The 17,561-nt window shown below is 42.0% G+C and overlaps 1 protein-coding gene across 1 annotated transcript in view; it reads left to right on the forward strand.

The window, feature by feature from the left end:
• UPRT (uracil phosphoribosyltransferase homolog) overlaps positions 1-17,561 on the forward strand; it is a 38,806-nt gene that overhangs the window by 14,211 nt on the left and 7,034 nt on the right. Inside the window, exons 2-3 of the mRNA XM_031944693.1 lie at positions 13,845-13,887; positions 16,590-16,659. Of these exons, the coding sequence (XP_031800553.1) occupies positions 13,845-13,887; positions 16,590-16,659 (113 nt within the window). The remainder of the gene's footprint in view (positions 1-13,844; positions 13,888-16,589; positions 16,660-17,561) is intronic.

Genomic DNA, 17,561 nt, shown 5'->3' on the forward strand with positions numbered 1-17,561 from the left:
AATAGTACAAGCAGGTTTTGAAGCCAAAATCCTTCGTGTCCAAAGGCAGTGTGACTCAGTTTGATTTCTGCTGCAAGGGGGTTGATCCCTGAGGAGAGGCCAGGCAAATCATCACCCACTTATTAAGCACCTATTATATGAAAGACTCTGGAAATAAAACCAAACTAGTAAACGAAACCATCAATTGCTCTATTCCCAGAGAGCTTCTGAAAGCAACTTTGGGAGACTTGCTCCAAGTTGCTGCTTATTGTTTTCTAGTACTCCAGAGGTCCAGCTTGATGAAGGGCAGTTTGGGCAGAAAGGGACAACAGTACAATTCAACGTATGTTACCTGAGCATTACTGTGCTAGATACTGGGGGCATATGAAGTTTGAATGAGAAATAATTTTCAGAAAGTTACAGTCTATTAGGATGATCAGACATAACTGCAGTATTCAATATTATGTGATAAGGTAGACAGGACTAAATTTTTTAATTAAATTTTTTTCTCAATTACATGTAAAATGTTTTTAACACTTAAAAAAATTTTGAATTCCAAATTCTCTCTCCTCCTTCATTGAGAGGACAATTTGCTATAGGTAATACATGTGCAATCATGCAAAACATTCCGTATTAGCCATATTGCAAAAGAAAACAGATCGAAAATAACCCCCCCAAAAAAACCCAGTATATATTGATCTGTGTTCAGACTCCATCAGTTCTTTCTCTGGAGATAGCATTTTTCATTCGAAGTCCTTTAGAAATGTCCTGGATCTTTGTATTGTTGAGAATACCTAAGTCATTCACAGTTGATCATCTTTACAAAATTGTTGTTATTATATACAATGTTCTTCTGATTCTGCTCACTTCACTTTAAATCCATTCATATGAATCTTCCCAGGTTTTTCTGAGAGTACCCTGCTCATCATTTCTTTTCTTTTTTTTAATTATCATAGCTTTTCACTTACAAGATATATGCATGGGTAATCCCTCAGCATTGACCCTTGCAAAACCCTCTTTTTCAACTTTTCCCCTCCTTCCCCCAGATGGCAGGCAGACCCATACATGTTAAGTATGTTAAAGTATATGTTAACTACAATATATGTATACATATCCATAGTTATTTAGCTGCCCAAAAAGAGTTGGACTTAGACATAAGTTAAAAATAACCTGAGAAGGAAATCAAAAATGCAAGTGGACAAAAACAGAGGGAAGGAAATGCTATGTTGTGGTTCATATTCGTTTCCCAGAATTCTTTTGCTGGGTGTAGCTGGTTCTCTTTATTGTTGAACAAATGGAACTGATTTGGTTCATCTCATTGTTGAGGATGGCCATGTCCATCAGAATTGATCCTCATACGGTATTGTTGTTGAAGTATATAATGATCTCCTGGTCCTGCTCATTTCTCTCAGCATCAGTTCGTGTAAGTCTCTCCAGGCCTTTCTGAAATCATCTGCTGATCATTTCTTACAGAACGATCATGTTCCATAATATTCATATACCACAATTTATTCAGCCATTCTCCAATTGATGGGCATCCACTCACTTTCCAGTTTCTAGCCACTACAAACAGGGCTGCCACAAACATTCTTGCACATACAGGTCCCTTTCCCTCCTTTAGTATCTCTTTGGGGTATAAGCCCAGTAGTAACACTATTGGAACAAAGGGTATGCACAGTTTGATAACTTTTTGAGCATAGTTCCAAATCGCTCTCCAGAATGCTTGGATTCGTTTACAACTCCACCAACAATGCATCAATGTCCCAGTTTTCCCATGTCCCCACCAACATTCAACATTATCTTTTCCTGTCATCTTAGCCAGTCTGACAGGTGTGTAGTGGTATCTCAGAGTTGTCTTAATTTGCATTTCTCTGATTAATAATGATTTGGCTGCTCATCATTTCTTATAGTATAACAATACTCCATCACAATCATATATCACAATTTGTTCAGCCATTCTCCAATTGATGGATATCCCCTCAATTTCCAATTCTTTGCCACCACAAAAAGAGCTGCTAGAAATATTTTTGTACATATAGTTCCTTTTCTCTCTCTTCCCCCCCCCATCTCTTTGAGATACAGATCTAGTAATGGTTTTAGGGTTCACTAGTATCTAATGTTGGTAATTACACCCTGACTAGTACCTTTTGCTCCAGTGACTGTTAGCCTCCTGGCTGTTCTTCAAATAAAACACTCCATTTCTTGGCCCTAGGCATTCTTTCTGGCTCTCCTCCAAGCCTGAAACACCTTCTGTTTCCTCTCTGACTACTGACCTCCCTAGCTTTCCAACCCCTCTTAATTCCAGTGCTTTCCCTGGATTCATTATTTCCCATTTATCCTGTATATATTTGTTTGCTTGTTTTCTTCTTCATTTGATTGTAAACTTCTTGAGGGCAGGGACTGTTTTTTGCCTCTCCTGTGCTTAGTCCCATGCCTGGCACATGATAATGGTGTTTAATGAATGCTAATTGATTGATTGATCCATCCATCCTGAGACCCTAGGGATCTTTTGGAATTTTGTTTTCCTCATCTGTACCTTGTGGGTCTTGAGCTAGATGTCTTCTACGGTATCTGGCTTAGAATATTTTTGTGAGTCTATCTGGGAGTCCTGTTGTGTTCCCCTTTTGGTGGCAGATATTCTCTGTAATTATCTCGTTCCTTTACTCTTATGCCTCCCCCCCACAAAAATGAACTAGTTCAGATGTGTGCTTTACTTTATTGAACATAGCCATCATTTTTGATTTTGTGTACTTTCTACATGAACTTCTGATTGATTTTTAGGCTTATGATGATGTCACTCTAGCTCCTTAAAGTTTATAAGACACTTTCTTTGACTGTTTGGAAGTTATAAAGGGCAGCTATTTCTCATCATGATCATTTTGCAGATGAGAAGTTAAAATTCCCAGAGGTCAAGTGACCTGGCAGTGGCCAAGCTGGGACTGCCACTTTGATCCTTGGAGGGCCTCATTCCATTAAAGCTTGCCACTGCTTGTGGAAGAGTTCTCTGAGAAGATATTTTGGGCATGTACAAAGAAAACATTTTGTTAGTTACCATTTACCTAATTGCCAATGTTTATACCAGGCCCAGGCCTGCTGGGAAGTGCAAGTAAAGAATTAGTGTTAGCTTACTAATCTGTGATCTTGAGGACTTGACAGGTAGTAACAGTTATTTTTGTCCGACTTTCACATCTGATTAGGTTTGCTTAAATCCACTGGGGCTCTTTTATGAGGGTGGTGAGGGAAGGAGGAAACCCATAAATATTTATGAACAAACAGGCTACAATGGCCCTTGAAACCAAGAGCGCCTGGCCTGAGAGTGAGTTTCTCCTTAGCGGGCCAGGAAGCTGGAGACCACTTGCTTTTTGGTTGTGATTCAACTTGAAATAGAAACGAAACATTCCTTTGATTCAAATAAGACAGCCTATTTTTCAGTGCCAGGAGGAAGGCCTTTCTGATAAACCTTTAACCTGTTGCTTTGGGAAAATGTCTGCTTTATAGCGTTGTTTGTGAGTCTGCATCTTTTTTCCTGTTTCATAACAGCTTACTTATCTATGCTGGATTTTTTTTTCCCAGGGTACAGAGTGCTTAACATCCGTTATCTCATTTGATTGTTCCAACAACCTTGCACCAGAGGTAATGATTATAAATGGGAGCAATTATTAGCTAGAGTTTTGCAGTTTACTAAGACTCCCCTCATCACAGCCCTGCTAGGAAGGCATTTCCTCCCCATGCTAGCTAGACATGGAAACCCATGGGAGGAGGCTCTTCAGTGATAGAAGCAGGCAGGACAGGAGTTTTCTGGTTTATGTTGTAGCCCCCATCTTCCCTCTTCAACTCAATTGTTGTCATCTTTTGGAAAGAGACAAGAGCAGTGGCATATCAGGTGCAGAATGACAGGGTTGGAAGGAACTTGGTTGAGTCTAGCAGGTACATGAGCTCCTCTAGAATGTGTTTCAGTAACCATCCACCCCTTTGCTCTCTGAGAGGGAGAATCCACTGCCTCCTAAGGCAACCCTGTCCACTTTTAGACAACTTTGGGAGTGAGGGCATTTTCTTCACGTCAAACCAAAATCAACCTCTTTGTATCTTCTGCCCATTGTTCTGATCTTTGGGGTCAAGCAGAACAAATATAATCCCTCTTTCACATGCTAGCCTTGCCCTTCAAATCCTTGAAGACAGCTATCTTGTGCTTCCCTGGCTTAAACATCCTTAGGTCCTCCAGATGATGCTAACATCGTATGATCTCACCCTACAACATCATGGTCCCCTTCCTTCCCCTGAATGTTTTCAAGTGTGTTGTTGCTGTGTACAGGGTTCTCTTGGTTCTACTCATTTCACTCAGCATCAATTCATGTGAGTCTCTCCAGGATTTTCTGAATTTTCCCATTAGACTGTACAAGGCCAAATTTCTGAGCACAGCCTTGAGTGATCTGAGAAATGAAGGAGGGAAGAAGAAAAGGTAAGAGTTGTTTTCAACTTAAATGTAATGTTTTAACAGGGGTTTAGTTTTTCTTGTTTTCTCAAGGGGTATGAAGAAGATGCATCTTCTTGAAAATAAAAATTAATTTAAAAAATTCAAATGGAAGAAGACTTGAAATTTAATAGGGATAAATGTAATGCTATCTGATTTGGATCAGGGCCCAAGGCTGTTAAGAGTCCTGACTTTGGCATCCTCTGTGGGAGCTTTTCTTCACTCCCAGCTCTGTGTCATCTATGATCTTGATCGAGATGCTCCCAATCCTTGATCCAAGTCATTGAGAAAATGCTTGGTCTTTTGTTAAACAGTCCAGGGCCAAGCATAGGTTCCTGGAACATTCTGATAGAGACTTTTCAGGTTAACATTGAGCTACTGATGATGACTCTTTGGGTGCAGTCTTTCAGCCAAGTCCCAAGTCACCAAATTCTCCCCTTGTCTAGTGTCCATCATTCAGAATCTGAAGCCCAGTCCCTGAGTTGGACCTTGGAAGGATGCTTGCCCAGCTTATGCTATCACTGGGATCTCTTTGATGTCATACAGGTTTTGGAAATACAGTAGAGTGTAGATATTGCCTGGGCAGACTTTATTGAAATCAGTTTGATTTAATTTACTCTCTTCAGGCCTTGATTTCATCAGTCTTTAATCAGTTTCCACAAAGGAACATTTTTGCTTGCCATAGCTTAATATGTCCTCTTCATTGCTTAGATATGATCAGCTTACACATGAGAGGAATCACTAATGCTTCATTTGGCCCTGGCATAGAACATGCCTTGGTCGCACTGCTTGCATTTACCACGTGTGCCAGTCATGCCCCTAGGTAGAACAAGATCATTAGATGTTCCCACAGGGCCTGCTGCAGTCAGCCTCTTCCTTCCTCCCCCAGTTCTCAAATCACTCAAGACTGTTTAAAAGTTTGGCCGTGTGAAGACTAATGGGAAATTCTGCTCCACAAGTGTCTCTTGATTTTACTGCCTTTTGTGGGACATTAGTGATGAGTCTTCTGGGGAGCTGGGTTCCAGTCTCGCAAGTCACTCAAGCTCCCTGGCCCTTGGTCCTAGTTTCCATTACTGTCAGGTGAGGGTGTCGGAGTAGCTGCTAGTCTCTGAGGTCCCTTCTAGCTATGGCTTTTTTCCTGATTTCTTACCTCCTTGAAGGTAGGGAATGTGGTCCCCAGCACAATGTGGTGACCACAATAGACAACTCTGTGAATACTGATTGAAGGAACAACCCTAGCAGAGGACCATCTACTCCTCAGCAGATTTCTTTTAACTTCTAAGGAGAAGCAGAAAGAGATGTAGACCCTAACCCTATAAACTTTGAGGTAGTAGGGGTCTTGGGGAGCTTATCTTTCATCTCCTAGGCTCAGGTTCTTCTGGCCATCTGCTTCTTTCTTTAGAATCCAACTCCTTGGGACCAGGGACCATGTTTTTGCTTAATAAATGCCTGTTAAATCAACTGCTTTCTAGAGGAGGTATGGGTCCTTGGAATCTACCTTGGAATTGTAACAAGAACATCTAGCTTCTTTCTTGAGCCTTCTAGGGCTGTGCCTTCTTTAAAAATGCTTTTTGATGCTGTTTTCTTTGTTTACATCATAATCGCTTCCCTTCGATTCTAGCTCAGCAAATCCACCTTGGCTACATTGTTTTTTTTTTTTTTTAAATTTAATGGCCTTTTATTTACAGGTTATATGTATGGGTAACTTTACAGCATTGACAATTGCCGAACCTCTTGTTCCAATTTTTCCTCTCTTACCCCCACCCGCTCCCCCAGATGGCAGGATGACCACTAGATGTTAAATATATTAAAATATAAATTAGATACACAATAAGTATACATGACCAAAACGTTATTTTGCTGTACAAAAAGAATCAGACTCTGAAATATTGTACAATTAGCTTGTGAAGGAAATCAAAAATGCAGGTGGGCATAAATATAGGGATTGGGAATTCAATGTAATGGTTTTTAGTCATCTCCCAGAGTTCTTTCTCTGGGCGTAGCTGGTTCAGTTCATTTCTGCTTCATTGGAAGTGATTTGGTTGATCTCATTGCTGAGGATGGCCTGGTCCATCAGAACTGGTCATCATATTGTATTGTTGTTGAAGTATATAATGATCTCCTGGTCCTGCTCATTTCACTCAGCATCAGTTCGTGTAAGTCTCTCTAGGCTTGGCTACATTCTTAGCTTCTTCCAAACCCTTGGATGTGAGATGGTACTTGATTTCTGTTTATTAGTGAGGGATTGAGGGGAATGGTGATGAAAGCACTGTAATTGGAGGCAAGAGAGACCCGAGTTCAAATTGCAACTTTGACATATATAAAATATATATAAAATGATAAAATGGTCTTTCTTTTGGGCCTTGTTCTTCTGGACTATCTGCTGCATTTGATGTTGATGCCCACCCTCCTGGATATTCTCTCCTTTTTGGGTTTTGGGGACACTTCTCTCCTGGTTCTCCTGCCTGTTGGCCCATTCCTTCTCAGGAACTTTAGCTGGTTCATCTTCGACATCATGCCCCCTGCTGGCGTTCTCCTGTGTTGTGCTCAAGGCCTTATCTCTCATTTCTCTCTGTGATTTTATCAACCTCCTTTGGGTTTAACCCTTACCTCTATACAGATGACTCCCCAGATCTATAGGAATAATTCTAGTTTCTCCATCAAGTTTTAGTTGCACATTACTCCATGCCCATTGCTCATTTCCAACTGGATGTCCTAGAGACATCTCAGGCTTGTAATGTTCCAAACAGAACCTGTTAAGATTCTCCCCAAACCCTTCCCTCTTCCATACTTCTGTATTTCTCTTGAAAGCACCACCATCCTTGAAGTGTTTCAAGTCCCTGATCTCAGTGTTATTCTTGACTCCTCACTTTTCTCCCCACATTGTAGTTTTCTCAGCACATTTTCCATCTGACTCCTTCTCTCTGCTCACACATCTGCCTTAGTTCACATGCTCATCACTGTTGCCCAAGTTATTGGAGTAGTCTTTCCATTGGTCTTTAGGATTCAAGTCTCTCACAACTTCCAGTCCATCCTATGCACTGCTGACCATTTGACTCCTCTATTCAGAAAGTTCCCTCCTGCCTCTAGGATCAAGAAGGTACCCTGCTTTAAGCCCTTTACAACTTGATCCCAAGAGAGCTTTTCAGACTCACTGGATGTTCCTTCCCTTCCAGCTCCATGTGATCCAGCCAAAAAGATTTTCTTTTGATTCCTCCATCTTGTATCTCTGAACCTTTCCTTTGGCCATCCCCCTGCTCCCAACGTGGAATGTACTCCCTTCTTACTCATTTTATAGGATTGTTCATAAATGTTAATTAAATATTAAATCCGGTTTGAAATATTTGTAAAGTTTTTAGCACAGTGCTTGGCACATAGTAAATTAATTAATAAATGCTCTTTCCCTTTTTCTCCCCCTTCCTATAAAATAATGATGATTATGATGCTAGCTAGCATTTCAAGTATACTTTAAATTAGTTTTGCAAAATATTTTTACATACGTCATCTCATTTGGTCCTCATAGCAACCCTGTGATGTAGGTGCCATTATTGTCTGCATTTTATAGATGGAAAAACTGAGGCAGAGAGGTAAAGTGACTTGCCCAGGATCACACAGCTAGTAAATGTCTGTGGCAGGATTTGAACTTAGATATCTTGACTGCAGGCTTTTTTGCTTTACCATTTAAAAGTGTAGCTCAAGCCCCACCTTCTGCAGGAAGCCTTTTATGTGATTTTCAGCTGCTAGTGCCCTCTCTTCCAAATGGTCTTGTAATTAATTACAAATTATTATTTATATTTGTATTTGTATTTATTTATATTTATTCTGTATATACTTGCATATATCCTTATTGTTCCCCCCCCCCCCGATTATAAAGTAAGCTCTTTCTTGATAGGAATTGTTTCATTCCTTGTATGTGTGCCTCCCGATCCTAGCACAGTTGCCGGGTATATAGTAGGTACTTAATAAGTACTACTTCAATCTAACCTAAGATCCTTTTGCCTTTGTTGGATGCTATATCACACGGCTGACTGTTATTGGACTTGTAGTCCATTGAAACATCTAGATCTTTTTTTAAATGGCCTGCTGTCTAATTGGGCCTTTCCTGTCTTAGATTTGGGAAGCTGATTTTTCTTTGGATCCCCAAGTGTTAGAGTCTACTTTTATCAGCTAATTTGATTCTCAAGTTTGTCAGATTCTTTTTGGCCTCGTGACTGTGCTGTACAGGGTGTCCAACTTTGTGTTAATCAGCCGATATTTAAGTTGTCATCTCTGCCTTTATCCAAGCCAGTGATAGAATCAAGCAGTGATTCCTGAGGTACTCGCTGGAGACCGCCTGCTATGAGGACCTGGGATCATTAATAACTACTCTTTAAGTCTGACCAGCTCTGAATATATCTAATTTGATTCTTTTCTCATCCACATCTCTCCATCTTTTCTGCAAAAATCACATGAGATATTTTACCATATGCTTTGCTAAAACCTAAGGATCATCTGTTGGTTTAGTGACCCTGTCAGAGAAGGACCGAAGGTTAGTTTGTCATGACCAGTCTTTGATGAAGCCAAGCTGTGCTTTGCTATCATTGTGGATTGAGGGAGAACTGCTTCCTCTCCTTATTATCTGTCTTCTATTCTTTTAATAACACGTCCTATAATTTAGCCAGAAATGGAATTTGGACTCTCTGGCCTCGGAGTTCATTCAGACTGAGTTGTTCTAGTCTCTTTTTGGAAAATGTTCTTCAGTCCTGTTGTGTTTTGTAAAGTGAGGCTTGTCAATTAGGTGATGGGTCAGTGGACTCCCAAACTAGAACCCAGAGGTACCTTTGGGATTGTCTAGCTCCGCCTCATTTTATAGAGTAGGGAACTCTCCCTGAAACAGTGGATTCCAATAATTCTCTTGTCCCTTTTCTGGATTAGTAAGGAAGGGCTCAGAGCCCTCATTTCATATGCAAATCCTTATACTCAAGCGTGTTATCTCTGGAGACGTGAGTCCACATGGGAGCAGAAACGGACCATTGTTTTGCTAAATGGGATTTTCTGTGCACACTCTGAGCATCAATAATTTTTGGCTATTGTAGTTTTCTTTCACCTTCTAAACCAATAGAGGGCCCCCTGGGAGTCCTTAAGATTGGGACCCTAAAGTAGTTCCTGGTCAGTTGTAACTTAGCAGAGAAAATTGGTCTGCTCTCTAAAAAAGTTTTTCTCAACTTTTCCATGTTATTTTCAATTTAAAATTTTTATTTGAAGTTCCAAATTCTCCCCCTCTATCCCTTACTTCACCCATCAAGAAGGCAAGAAATATGATACTCATATCTATGAAGTCATTTCATATCATTTTCGGTGACGAGAAGAAAAATTTCAAGAACAAAACTTAAAGATGCCAATGCATTAAAAAAATCCAATTAAAATATTGAGTCTAATAAAAATCTACTATATGAGGTTTGAGTAAATGCTTTGGAAGGCCTGGTATTATTTGCTTTGGTATTTCAAGATCTTAGTAATCCTTCTGCATTTTAGCTCTCTGAATTCTTTATAATGTGCATCTATTTTATAGTAAACCTAAGGCTATAAGAATCTTAACAGCTCTCTTCAGAGTTTTAAATGTTCAATCAGGGTTCCTTTTTGAGAAGGGGGAGAGGCCAATTTACCAACTCAGGGAGCCCCAAACCTGACATCGGCTTAGCCTTGGGACTCGGGAATAGCCAAAGAAATGTGATGTGCCCGCGTCGCCAAATGGCTGCCGTTCTACATACAGCCTGCATGTGGGACTCTGGGAATTAGAGGCAAATGGAGTATTTTCAGTGTGGCTGCTGTGCCTTCATCAATCAGGATGTACAATTGAAAGGGCAGTCGGCTTAAAGTTTAATTTGATTTCCATGCTATGAATTATGAGTGTCTGGATGTTCTTGTCTGTTTAAATATTAGGCAATATTGAAATGGTTTTGAGCATTCTGGGTGTGTATCTTGCTTTGCACTGGATGTTCTCTGGATTGCCTTTCAAATAGAAGATGATTAAAATGTCTTTTCAAAGCTTTATTCCCAGTAGGAGAAATGCAGTTTAGTGGTTCCAAGGCAAAAAGGAATCAAGTTAAGCTTTTCCTCCAAGGTTCTGTGGCTAATGAGGCCTAGGGTTAGTTTTCATAAAAGCGTCTCCGTTAATAGAAGATCCATACCCAGCCAAGCTCAGAACTGGGCAAATAGAAGGTAAACATTTGTTGATTGATCAGTCAGACAAATATGTGTCTCTCCTTGGCTTAAGAGAATGTCAGCCTTAGCAACACTGCTATGAATGTAAATGTAGGCACTGAAGGTGACTGTGGATTTAAAAAAATGTAATCAACTTATTGTCTTCTATCTATATTTGAATTCCGAAATTGATTTAAACTGAAACGGAGCTGATCTGGAAAGCAGCAGGGGATAGGCTAGTGAGGACCGTTTGAAGTAGGCCGCCCTACTGCAGCTGCCTCTGGATTTCAAAAGCTCCGTGATTTCATCTGCATGGGCGACACAGAGCAGGCTCTTCATGCCTTTGTCAATGGTTTCATGCATTGCTGTGGCCAAAGAATCCCTTACCCGTTGGCCTATCTTCTGGTGATTAACCTTTCTGCACTTGCTTCTGAAACGACAGAGGCTGCCTGTGGCACCTGAATCCATGTCTATCCCATGGTCTCTTGGGCTCAGGAAGATCTGGCCAAGCCGGATCGGCTGACCCAGCCTCCTGAGAAGTCAAGGTCCCCACCAAGAGGCCCTCGGCAGATGTGCAATAAATACTTGTTGATTGACCCTTGTGTTTATGGAGTTTGCATCAGGAACGGCAGTGCTATGGATTTTAGGAGACATTGGTCATTACTGTGGGTTTTAAAAACTTGTAATCACCTTGTAGCCTAGCTATATGTTAATTTCTAAATTGATTGAAAGTGAAGAGCATAGATTTGAAGTCTGGAGAGCAGCAGGGGATAGGCTAGTAATTACTTGAATTACTAGTGATTATTTGAAGTAATGCCTACTTGCTACAGTGCAAATATGCCTTCTTGGAGGCTCTGTTGGGGACAGAAAGACAGTAAGATTTTCCTGAGCTATGTGCATTCTGCTCCCAGAATGGTGGGTGTGTGCGTGTGCGTGTGCGTGTGTGTGTGTGTGTGTGTGTGTGTAGGGTAGTGGGGTTGTTTTTATTTGGAAGACTGGAGAAAAGGGTTCGTTCCTCACAAGCTCAATGAAGCTGCTATCTCCCAGTAAAGCAAAGAGAAAAATGCCTTGCATTTAATTTTCAATTGCAAAACAAAAGACTTGTGAGTTTTGGACACTCAGCAGAGTGGGGGAACATTGAATTAGAGGAGAGAGAGATATTTAAATAGATGAATCAAGAGATATAGTTGTCTGTACATTCTGTGTTTCTTTGAGAAAACGATAAAAATCATTTTTTGAAGACTGCATTGGTCTAGTCAGGGCTCTGTTAATGAGAATTCTTCCCTAAAAGCTAGTCCGGGCCCCAGCACATAAAGCAAGGGTACTACAAGTTCAATTTGTATTCTACTGCCCTTTTCCTTTCTTAACAGGGATGTTGTAGAGTCAGATTATAGAAACGAAAGGCAGCAAGGTTTAGTGTGGCTGTTAAAAGTCAGTACTTGATGGAGGCCCGGATTCCGGGGTACATGTGTGTGTGCATGTGAGCTGAGCCCCCTAGGGGAAGAAACTGGAGTTTGAGTAGGAATATATGGCCTTAGAAGTTGATTGTTCTATCATAGTTGATATTGTAGATGACTTACCTAAATAGTTTTGTTCCATGTGATTAGGAAATTAGTGAGAGATGTTGGTGCTTATGCTGTCTGCCTCTAATGATATGAAATCATTTCTTTAGTACTTGTGTTGTGGATATCCTTCCTGATGCAGATGCTTTCCCCCTACCCTCAGGCAAAGGCTCCCTTGGTGACAAGCAGCCTTTTTCTATCCAGCCTGAGCATTTCCACTGACTGAGGTTTTGACTGAGAATCCAGACTCATCTGCACACTATTATGAGGATCAGAAGAGGGCTTTGATGGTGGATAAAAAGACAGGAGTTATATATTTTTAAAAAGTTACCTATTACAACACATTCTCTTTTCTTTTTTTTTTTTAAATCAGATGTAGGTTTAATACATGACACTTGTCAGGTGTCTTATAAAGGGGATTCTTGTTCAGGTTGTGTGGTTAAGGGGAGATGGTTTCTGAGATTTTAACAGGTTCTGTAATTCCTCTTGTTTGCTTCTTTGACTTTCCCTTGGAAGTGAATGATACTGCCCTTCCCTTCTCTTGGTCCAGTGTTTCTGAGGTCCATCAATATGTTTTGACCTCCAAAGCATCCTGGGGCCAAATTTGCAGGGCTACAGTAGCCCTGCAGTGGCTTTGCGTGCTTGTTCAGTGTTGTAACAAGTTTTTCCCAGTGAGAGGAAGTGAGGGTGGTTTCTATAGCTGGCTGCAGATAAATGGTGTGCCGGAGTAATGTGTGCTTGACTATGTCCTTTTGGGCACCTTGGGCTGTGTGTTTTGGGACTCCTACAGACAGGATGGATGTGGGGGGGTTATAAATACACAGAATGTAAATATATTCCAAGTGCCACAGCATGGTTGTTTCCATGAGAGAAGCCAATTTGGTGGAGGGGTGGGGGCTCCAGCCACAGATAATGAGAGCAAGTTTAGGTTCATACCAATGACACAGCCTTTCATTTGAGGTTGGGCAGTGCCCAAGCTGGAACTCTGGTTTAAACAGTGGGAGCACAAATCTTAGTTTCATCGTGGGTAGGCATTGTAGGGTCAGAAAGGATGGATGCATATGGGGAGAAAAGCAGAGAAAGAACAAAATGTCTTATGAAATGGAGGGCTTGGTTTTGAAGAAAGGCACAAGGGGCTCTCATTAGCTTGAGAAAGAGAGCTTAACTTTGGAGTTAAAGGCTCTTGAAAGGTATAAGTGAAAAGAGGGCTTGATTTATCTCTTGGTACAGGCTTTTAGGAAAGAGTAAGAATGGAGGGAGGAGCCTAGGGGGAAAATTCTGGTTTTATTTGGATAGTTTTCTTAGGCACTTTGTGTTCTGCATAGATTTAATGATGCCCTTTGATCTTAGGCAGCCTTTTCTACTAAGATATGGGGACTCAAATTCCTGATTGCTTTGGGCATGCTGGACAAGCATTTTTTGGTGCCATTTATTCAATAAAAATGGTTTCTCTAGTTTCTGGTAAACATCTGGACATTGCACATAAGAGATTTTAGCTCTGTGTGTGTGTGTGTGTGTGTGATGGGGGGGGAGGAGGAGGAGGAGAAGAGACAGAACAGATGTTGCAATCAGTGTTGTTACTATATGTATAAATTAATATTTTGCCCTAAAGTTGTCATTCAGACTAAAATTGTTCTACTCTCTTTTAGGACAGCCAGTCGAGGGGACTTCATGTTTTCTGCAGACCGTTTGGTAGGTAGAGGGTGCCTGTTAACATTTTCTTACTGTGCTTCAGTGACTCTTGCTAAATGCTATCTAAGGGTAAAAGGGAGGAATTGCCAGGCAGTTGCTATCCTGGTGAGCTTTTGTGGTTGGAATAAAACTTGACTTTTACCCCCTTTCATCCTAAAGTCCTTCATATGAACTCATTTTCTTTAGCATTGAGGACCTACTGCCTCTCAGGTAGGTGTGCTCTACCCCCCCCCCTTCTAATCCTGCCTCTCTCAATTTGACTTCTTGGGGCTGGGCTGACTGTGAGTACCATGTACATAGGAACTCAAAGGAGGATCTAGGGTAGCCAAGAAAGGGACTAGCCAGGCTCCAAGGACTAAGACCTTTGTTAAAGGAGAAAGGGGGGGGGGGGTTGATTGGTGGTGAGAAAGGGCTTTACTTCTGTCTGTGGCTTCTCTTGTCTGTTATGTTTTGGGAAGGCACTTGGCCAGGGTCACATAACTAGTGAGTGTCTGAGGCCAGATTTGAATTTGCGTCCCCCTGACTGCAGGACCAGTGCTCTGTCATCTAGTTTTCTCAGGGATACATTGAATAATAGGTTGAGATGCTTTCCTAGTACCATCCTTCCAACAGGGACTTGTTTCTCTTCAATGGTTTTGCCTACAAATCCTAACCCGGCCTAATAACTCTAATCTTGTGTGCAGGAGTGTTTGTTAGGCAACAGCCTTTTGCCTTCCTGTGGCCGGATTTAAAGTTTTGGACTTCTGTTGGATTGAGAAAAACAAGTGTGTTGTTCATTGCTAGACTCCGTCAGCAAGCATTTGTTAGGTGCATGAGGAGGTGGGGGAGGGCACATGGCCAGGGCCTTCTGCCAAAGATGCTTCTTGGATGCCAGGACAAGGATGCTGGTGTTGGAGTAAGAACAGCAGAAACTCACTGGATTTTAGCCTCTTAGCTTTAGCCAAATAATGGAGGAGAAAACTAATTTTGTTTAAATAATCATAGACCCTGTCCTCTCTTGAGGTGTTAGTTATTCTACTTGAGTTTTCCTCAAGGCTAAAAGAGCACAGCTGACTTTTCTGCCTTTGCTGTTGGAGGACCATCCTGACCACCATTTGTTGTGGGACCTTTGGCAAGCTGCTCTGTGGGCCTCAGTTTCCTCATGTGTGAAATGAGGTCTTGATCACCTTAGACTTAAAGGTAAAAATTGCTTGGGCCCACAGGGGTCATACCAAGCCCCACTGTTTGCAGTTAATGTCAGTAGTTTCTCTGTGCTGACAGAAATCAGCTCAACTACCTTCCTTTTTATACCTTGTACCACCTAGAGGGACTGGGTACAGGATGCTGTTAAGAAGGATGGAGGAGAAACCAACTGTTCCCTAAATGAGAAGAGGACTCTTCTCACTTACCTTTGCTTTTCTTCAAGTCTCTTCCCTTGGAAAGTCCAGGTCACCCTCATTGGGAAATAGCTTCTGGGAAAGCTTTTGTGGGAGCCAGGGTCCCGGGGCACAATGGCTCCAATGTTGACCTGAAGTTTCTGGTCTTGGGAAAGTGGCCCTTGTTTCTAGTGTCAAGAAATTCAGCCAGCTACTCGATCAACGAGAGCCCCTGCTAGCAAACTCTCTGGCCACGGTTGGCTCCGTTGACCTCTCCGGCCACTGATCCCATCACATCTTAGATCCTTGGCTCCTATCTGACTAGGAGCCTCTACAATTTGTTTGTTCCTGGCTGAGGTGGGGGACAGGCGGTGCTAAGTGAAGGGATGGACTCAGGAAGCACCTTTTTCTTCAGGTAGAACAGCAGGGAACCCTGGGCTCCTCAAAGAAAAGAATCCTGGCTTTTCCTTGTAATTTGCTCCTATGAAACAGACATTTTCATTGAAAATGGTGGCTGGAGCCTGTGACTTACAGAGGTCCTGGGGTTCTGGGACTTTTGCCTAGTGCCCGGGGCTGACAAAGGGATCTGCACCACTTAGCATCGATCCTTCGTTGGGTTAGGATAATGGAGCCCAAGCCCAGGTCTGTCTCTGTTTTTTCTTTTTCAATCAGTAATGTCATATTGATTGCAGAAAATGAGCGTTGCAGACTCTGGCTGCTTTTTCTTGCCAGAAGGTCCCTTTGGGTAGCAACTGATCCCCTTTGTGGATTTTCTTCCACATCTCCTGGAATAGTCACCGGGAAGTCTGTTGGGGTAGAATTGCCTTGATCCTCTGTTTATGTGAGTTGTTTGTTTTTCTTACTCAAGTAAAAGGGGGAGAGAGGAAGAAAAAAGAAGAAGAGATAGAGAAAGGAGAAAGAAAAGGAGTGGAGAGGAGAGAGACAAATTATTTGAAATATCATAGCTGCCATAAAGATCGCTTCATCAAAGGCAGCACAGTGTACCACCAGATTTGGGGCCAGAGGACCTGGGTTCAAATCTTGCCTCTGTATCAGCATGGGCAAGTTAGCTTCTTCTCAGTAAAATGTGGGGGGGGGGGGAAGTGATGGGCTGAGCTGAGCTCTGAGGTTTTTTGCATCTCTAATGTTCTGTGCTTTTAGGATGGGTGTGGATCAGTGCCATGGAAGACCCTCTTTCTCCTGCATCCCTTGCAAATGCTCTTGTGTCCTATAGATAGTGCTGAGTTGCTGCATGGCATTCAGTCCATGAGACTAGTACACTAAAGGATGGGATGTAGTCGATGCTAATTCACTAAATCTTCCATAATTCTTCCTTTTGCTGTATAGATCAGACTGGTTGTAGAAGAGGGATTGAATCAGCTGCCATATAAGGAGTGTACTGTGACCACTCCAACAGGTAAGCAGAACAGCACTTACCAAGCTCTTGGAAAGTTTGTGGGGGAAACAATAGTGTGCCAAGCTGGGGGGCCCAGGAAAGGAAGCAGCCGGAAAGAAATCAATGTGCATAATGAGGCATCTCTCTGGAGCTCTCTGGTGGTAGCGTCTTAATGAACTCTGTGAGACATTTAGCGCCATGACTTTTTCTTAATGGGTTGCTTGTCGATCCAAGTTAAAGGTTAATAAATAGCCTTCGCTAGGCAGGTGTTGTCTCCCTGATGGCCTGTACACCTTGGTGGGGAAGCTACCGGCTGGTAAATGGGACAGCCTGGCTCAGCATTCAATCACATGCATTAGGTAGAAGAATGATAATTAGACAAAACAATGGCAGTTGAGAGAGCTGAAAAGATGCAGTTTGGGGCTCTAGGCAGTTGTGGATGTTGCTTACTCTGGCTTACCTTGTAAAGGGTAGGTATTAAGCCCCCAAGATCCTTCACATGATTAAAGTGCTCTGCACACCTTCAGAGCATGCATAAATGCTACTCATTATTCTGATTGTTGGTCTTGGAGATGGGTGTGGGGGCAGCATCGGGCACTGGCCTGGCAATCAGAGCCTTCCATGCTGGGGCTGCTATTGGCTCCGAAGCCTAGGGAAGAGGCTTGGAATACTCTTGCTACCACATTCCTGAGTGTGGCTGAAGGAGGTTAAATGTAACGTAGAAGTAGTGAGTAAAATAAAGATCCAGTAGAACACAGGTAATATTCATTTGGGGTTCTCTAAGTCATTGTGCAGCTGCAGGGATCCTTCTCTATGGTTAAGTGGCCCAGTTTCTATTGGGGTTTGACATCCCTGGTAGGAGCCAAGTTTGTCACTTATTCTTTCTTAGCCTCAGTTTCCTTTTCTTGTCAGACAGAGTTGTG

This window comes from Sarcophilus harrisii, chromosome X (assembly GCF_902635505.1).
Source record: "Sarcophilus harrisii chromosome X, mSarHar1.11, whole genome shotgun sequence".
Classification (NCBI taxonomy): Eukaryota; Metazoa; Chordata; class Mammalia; order Dasyuromorphia; family Dasyuridae; genus Sarcophilus; species Sarcophilus harrisii.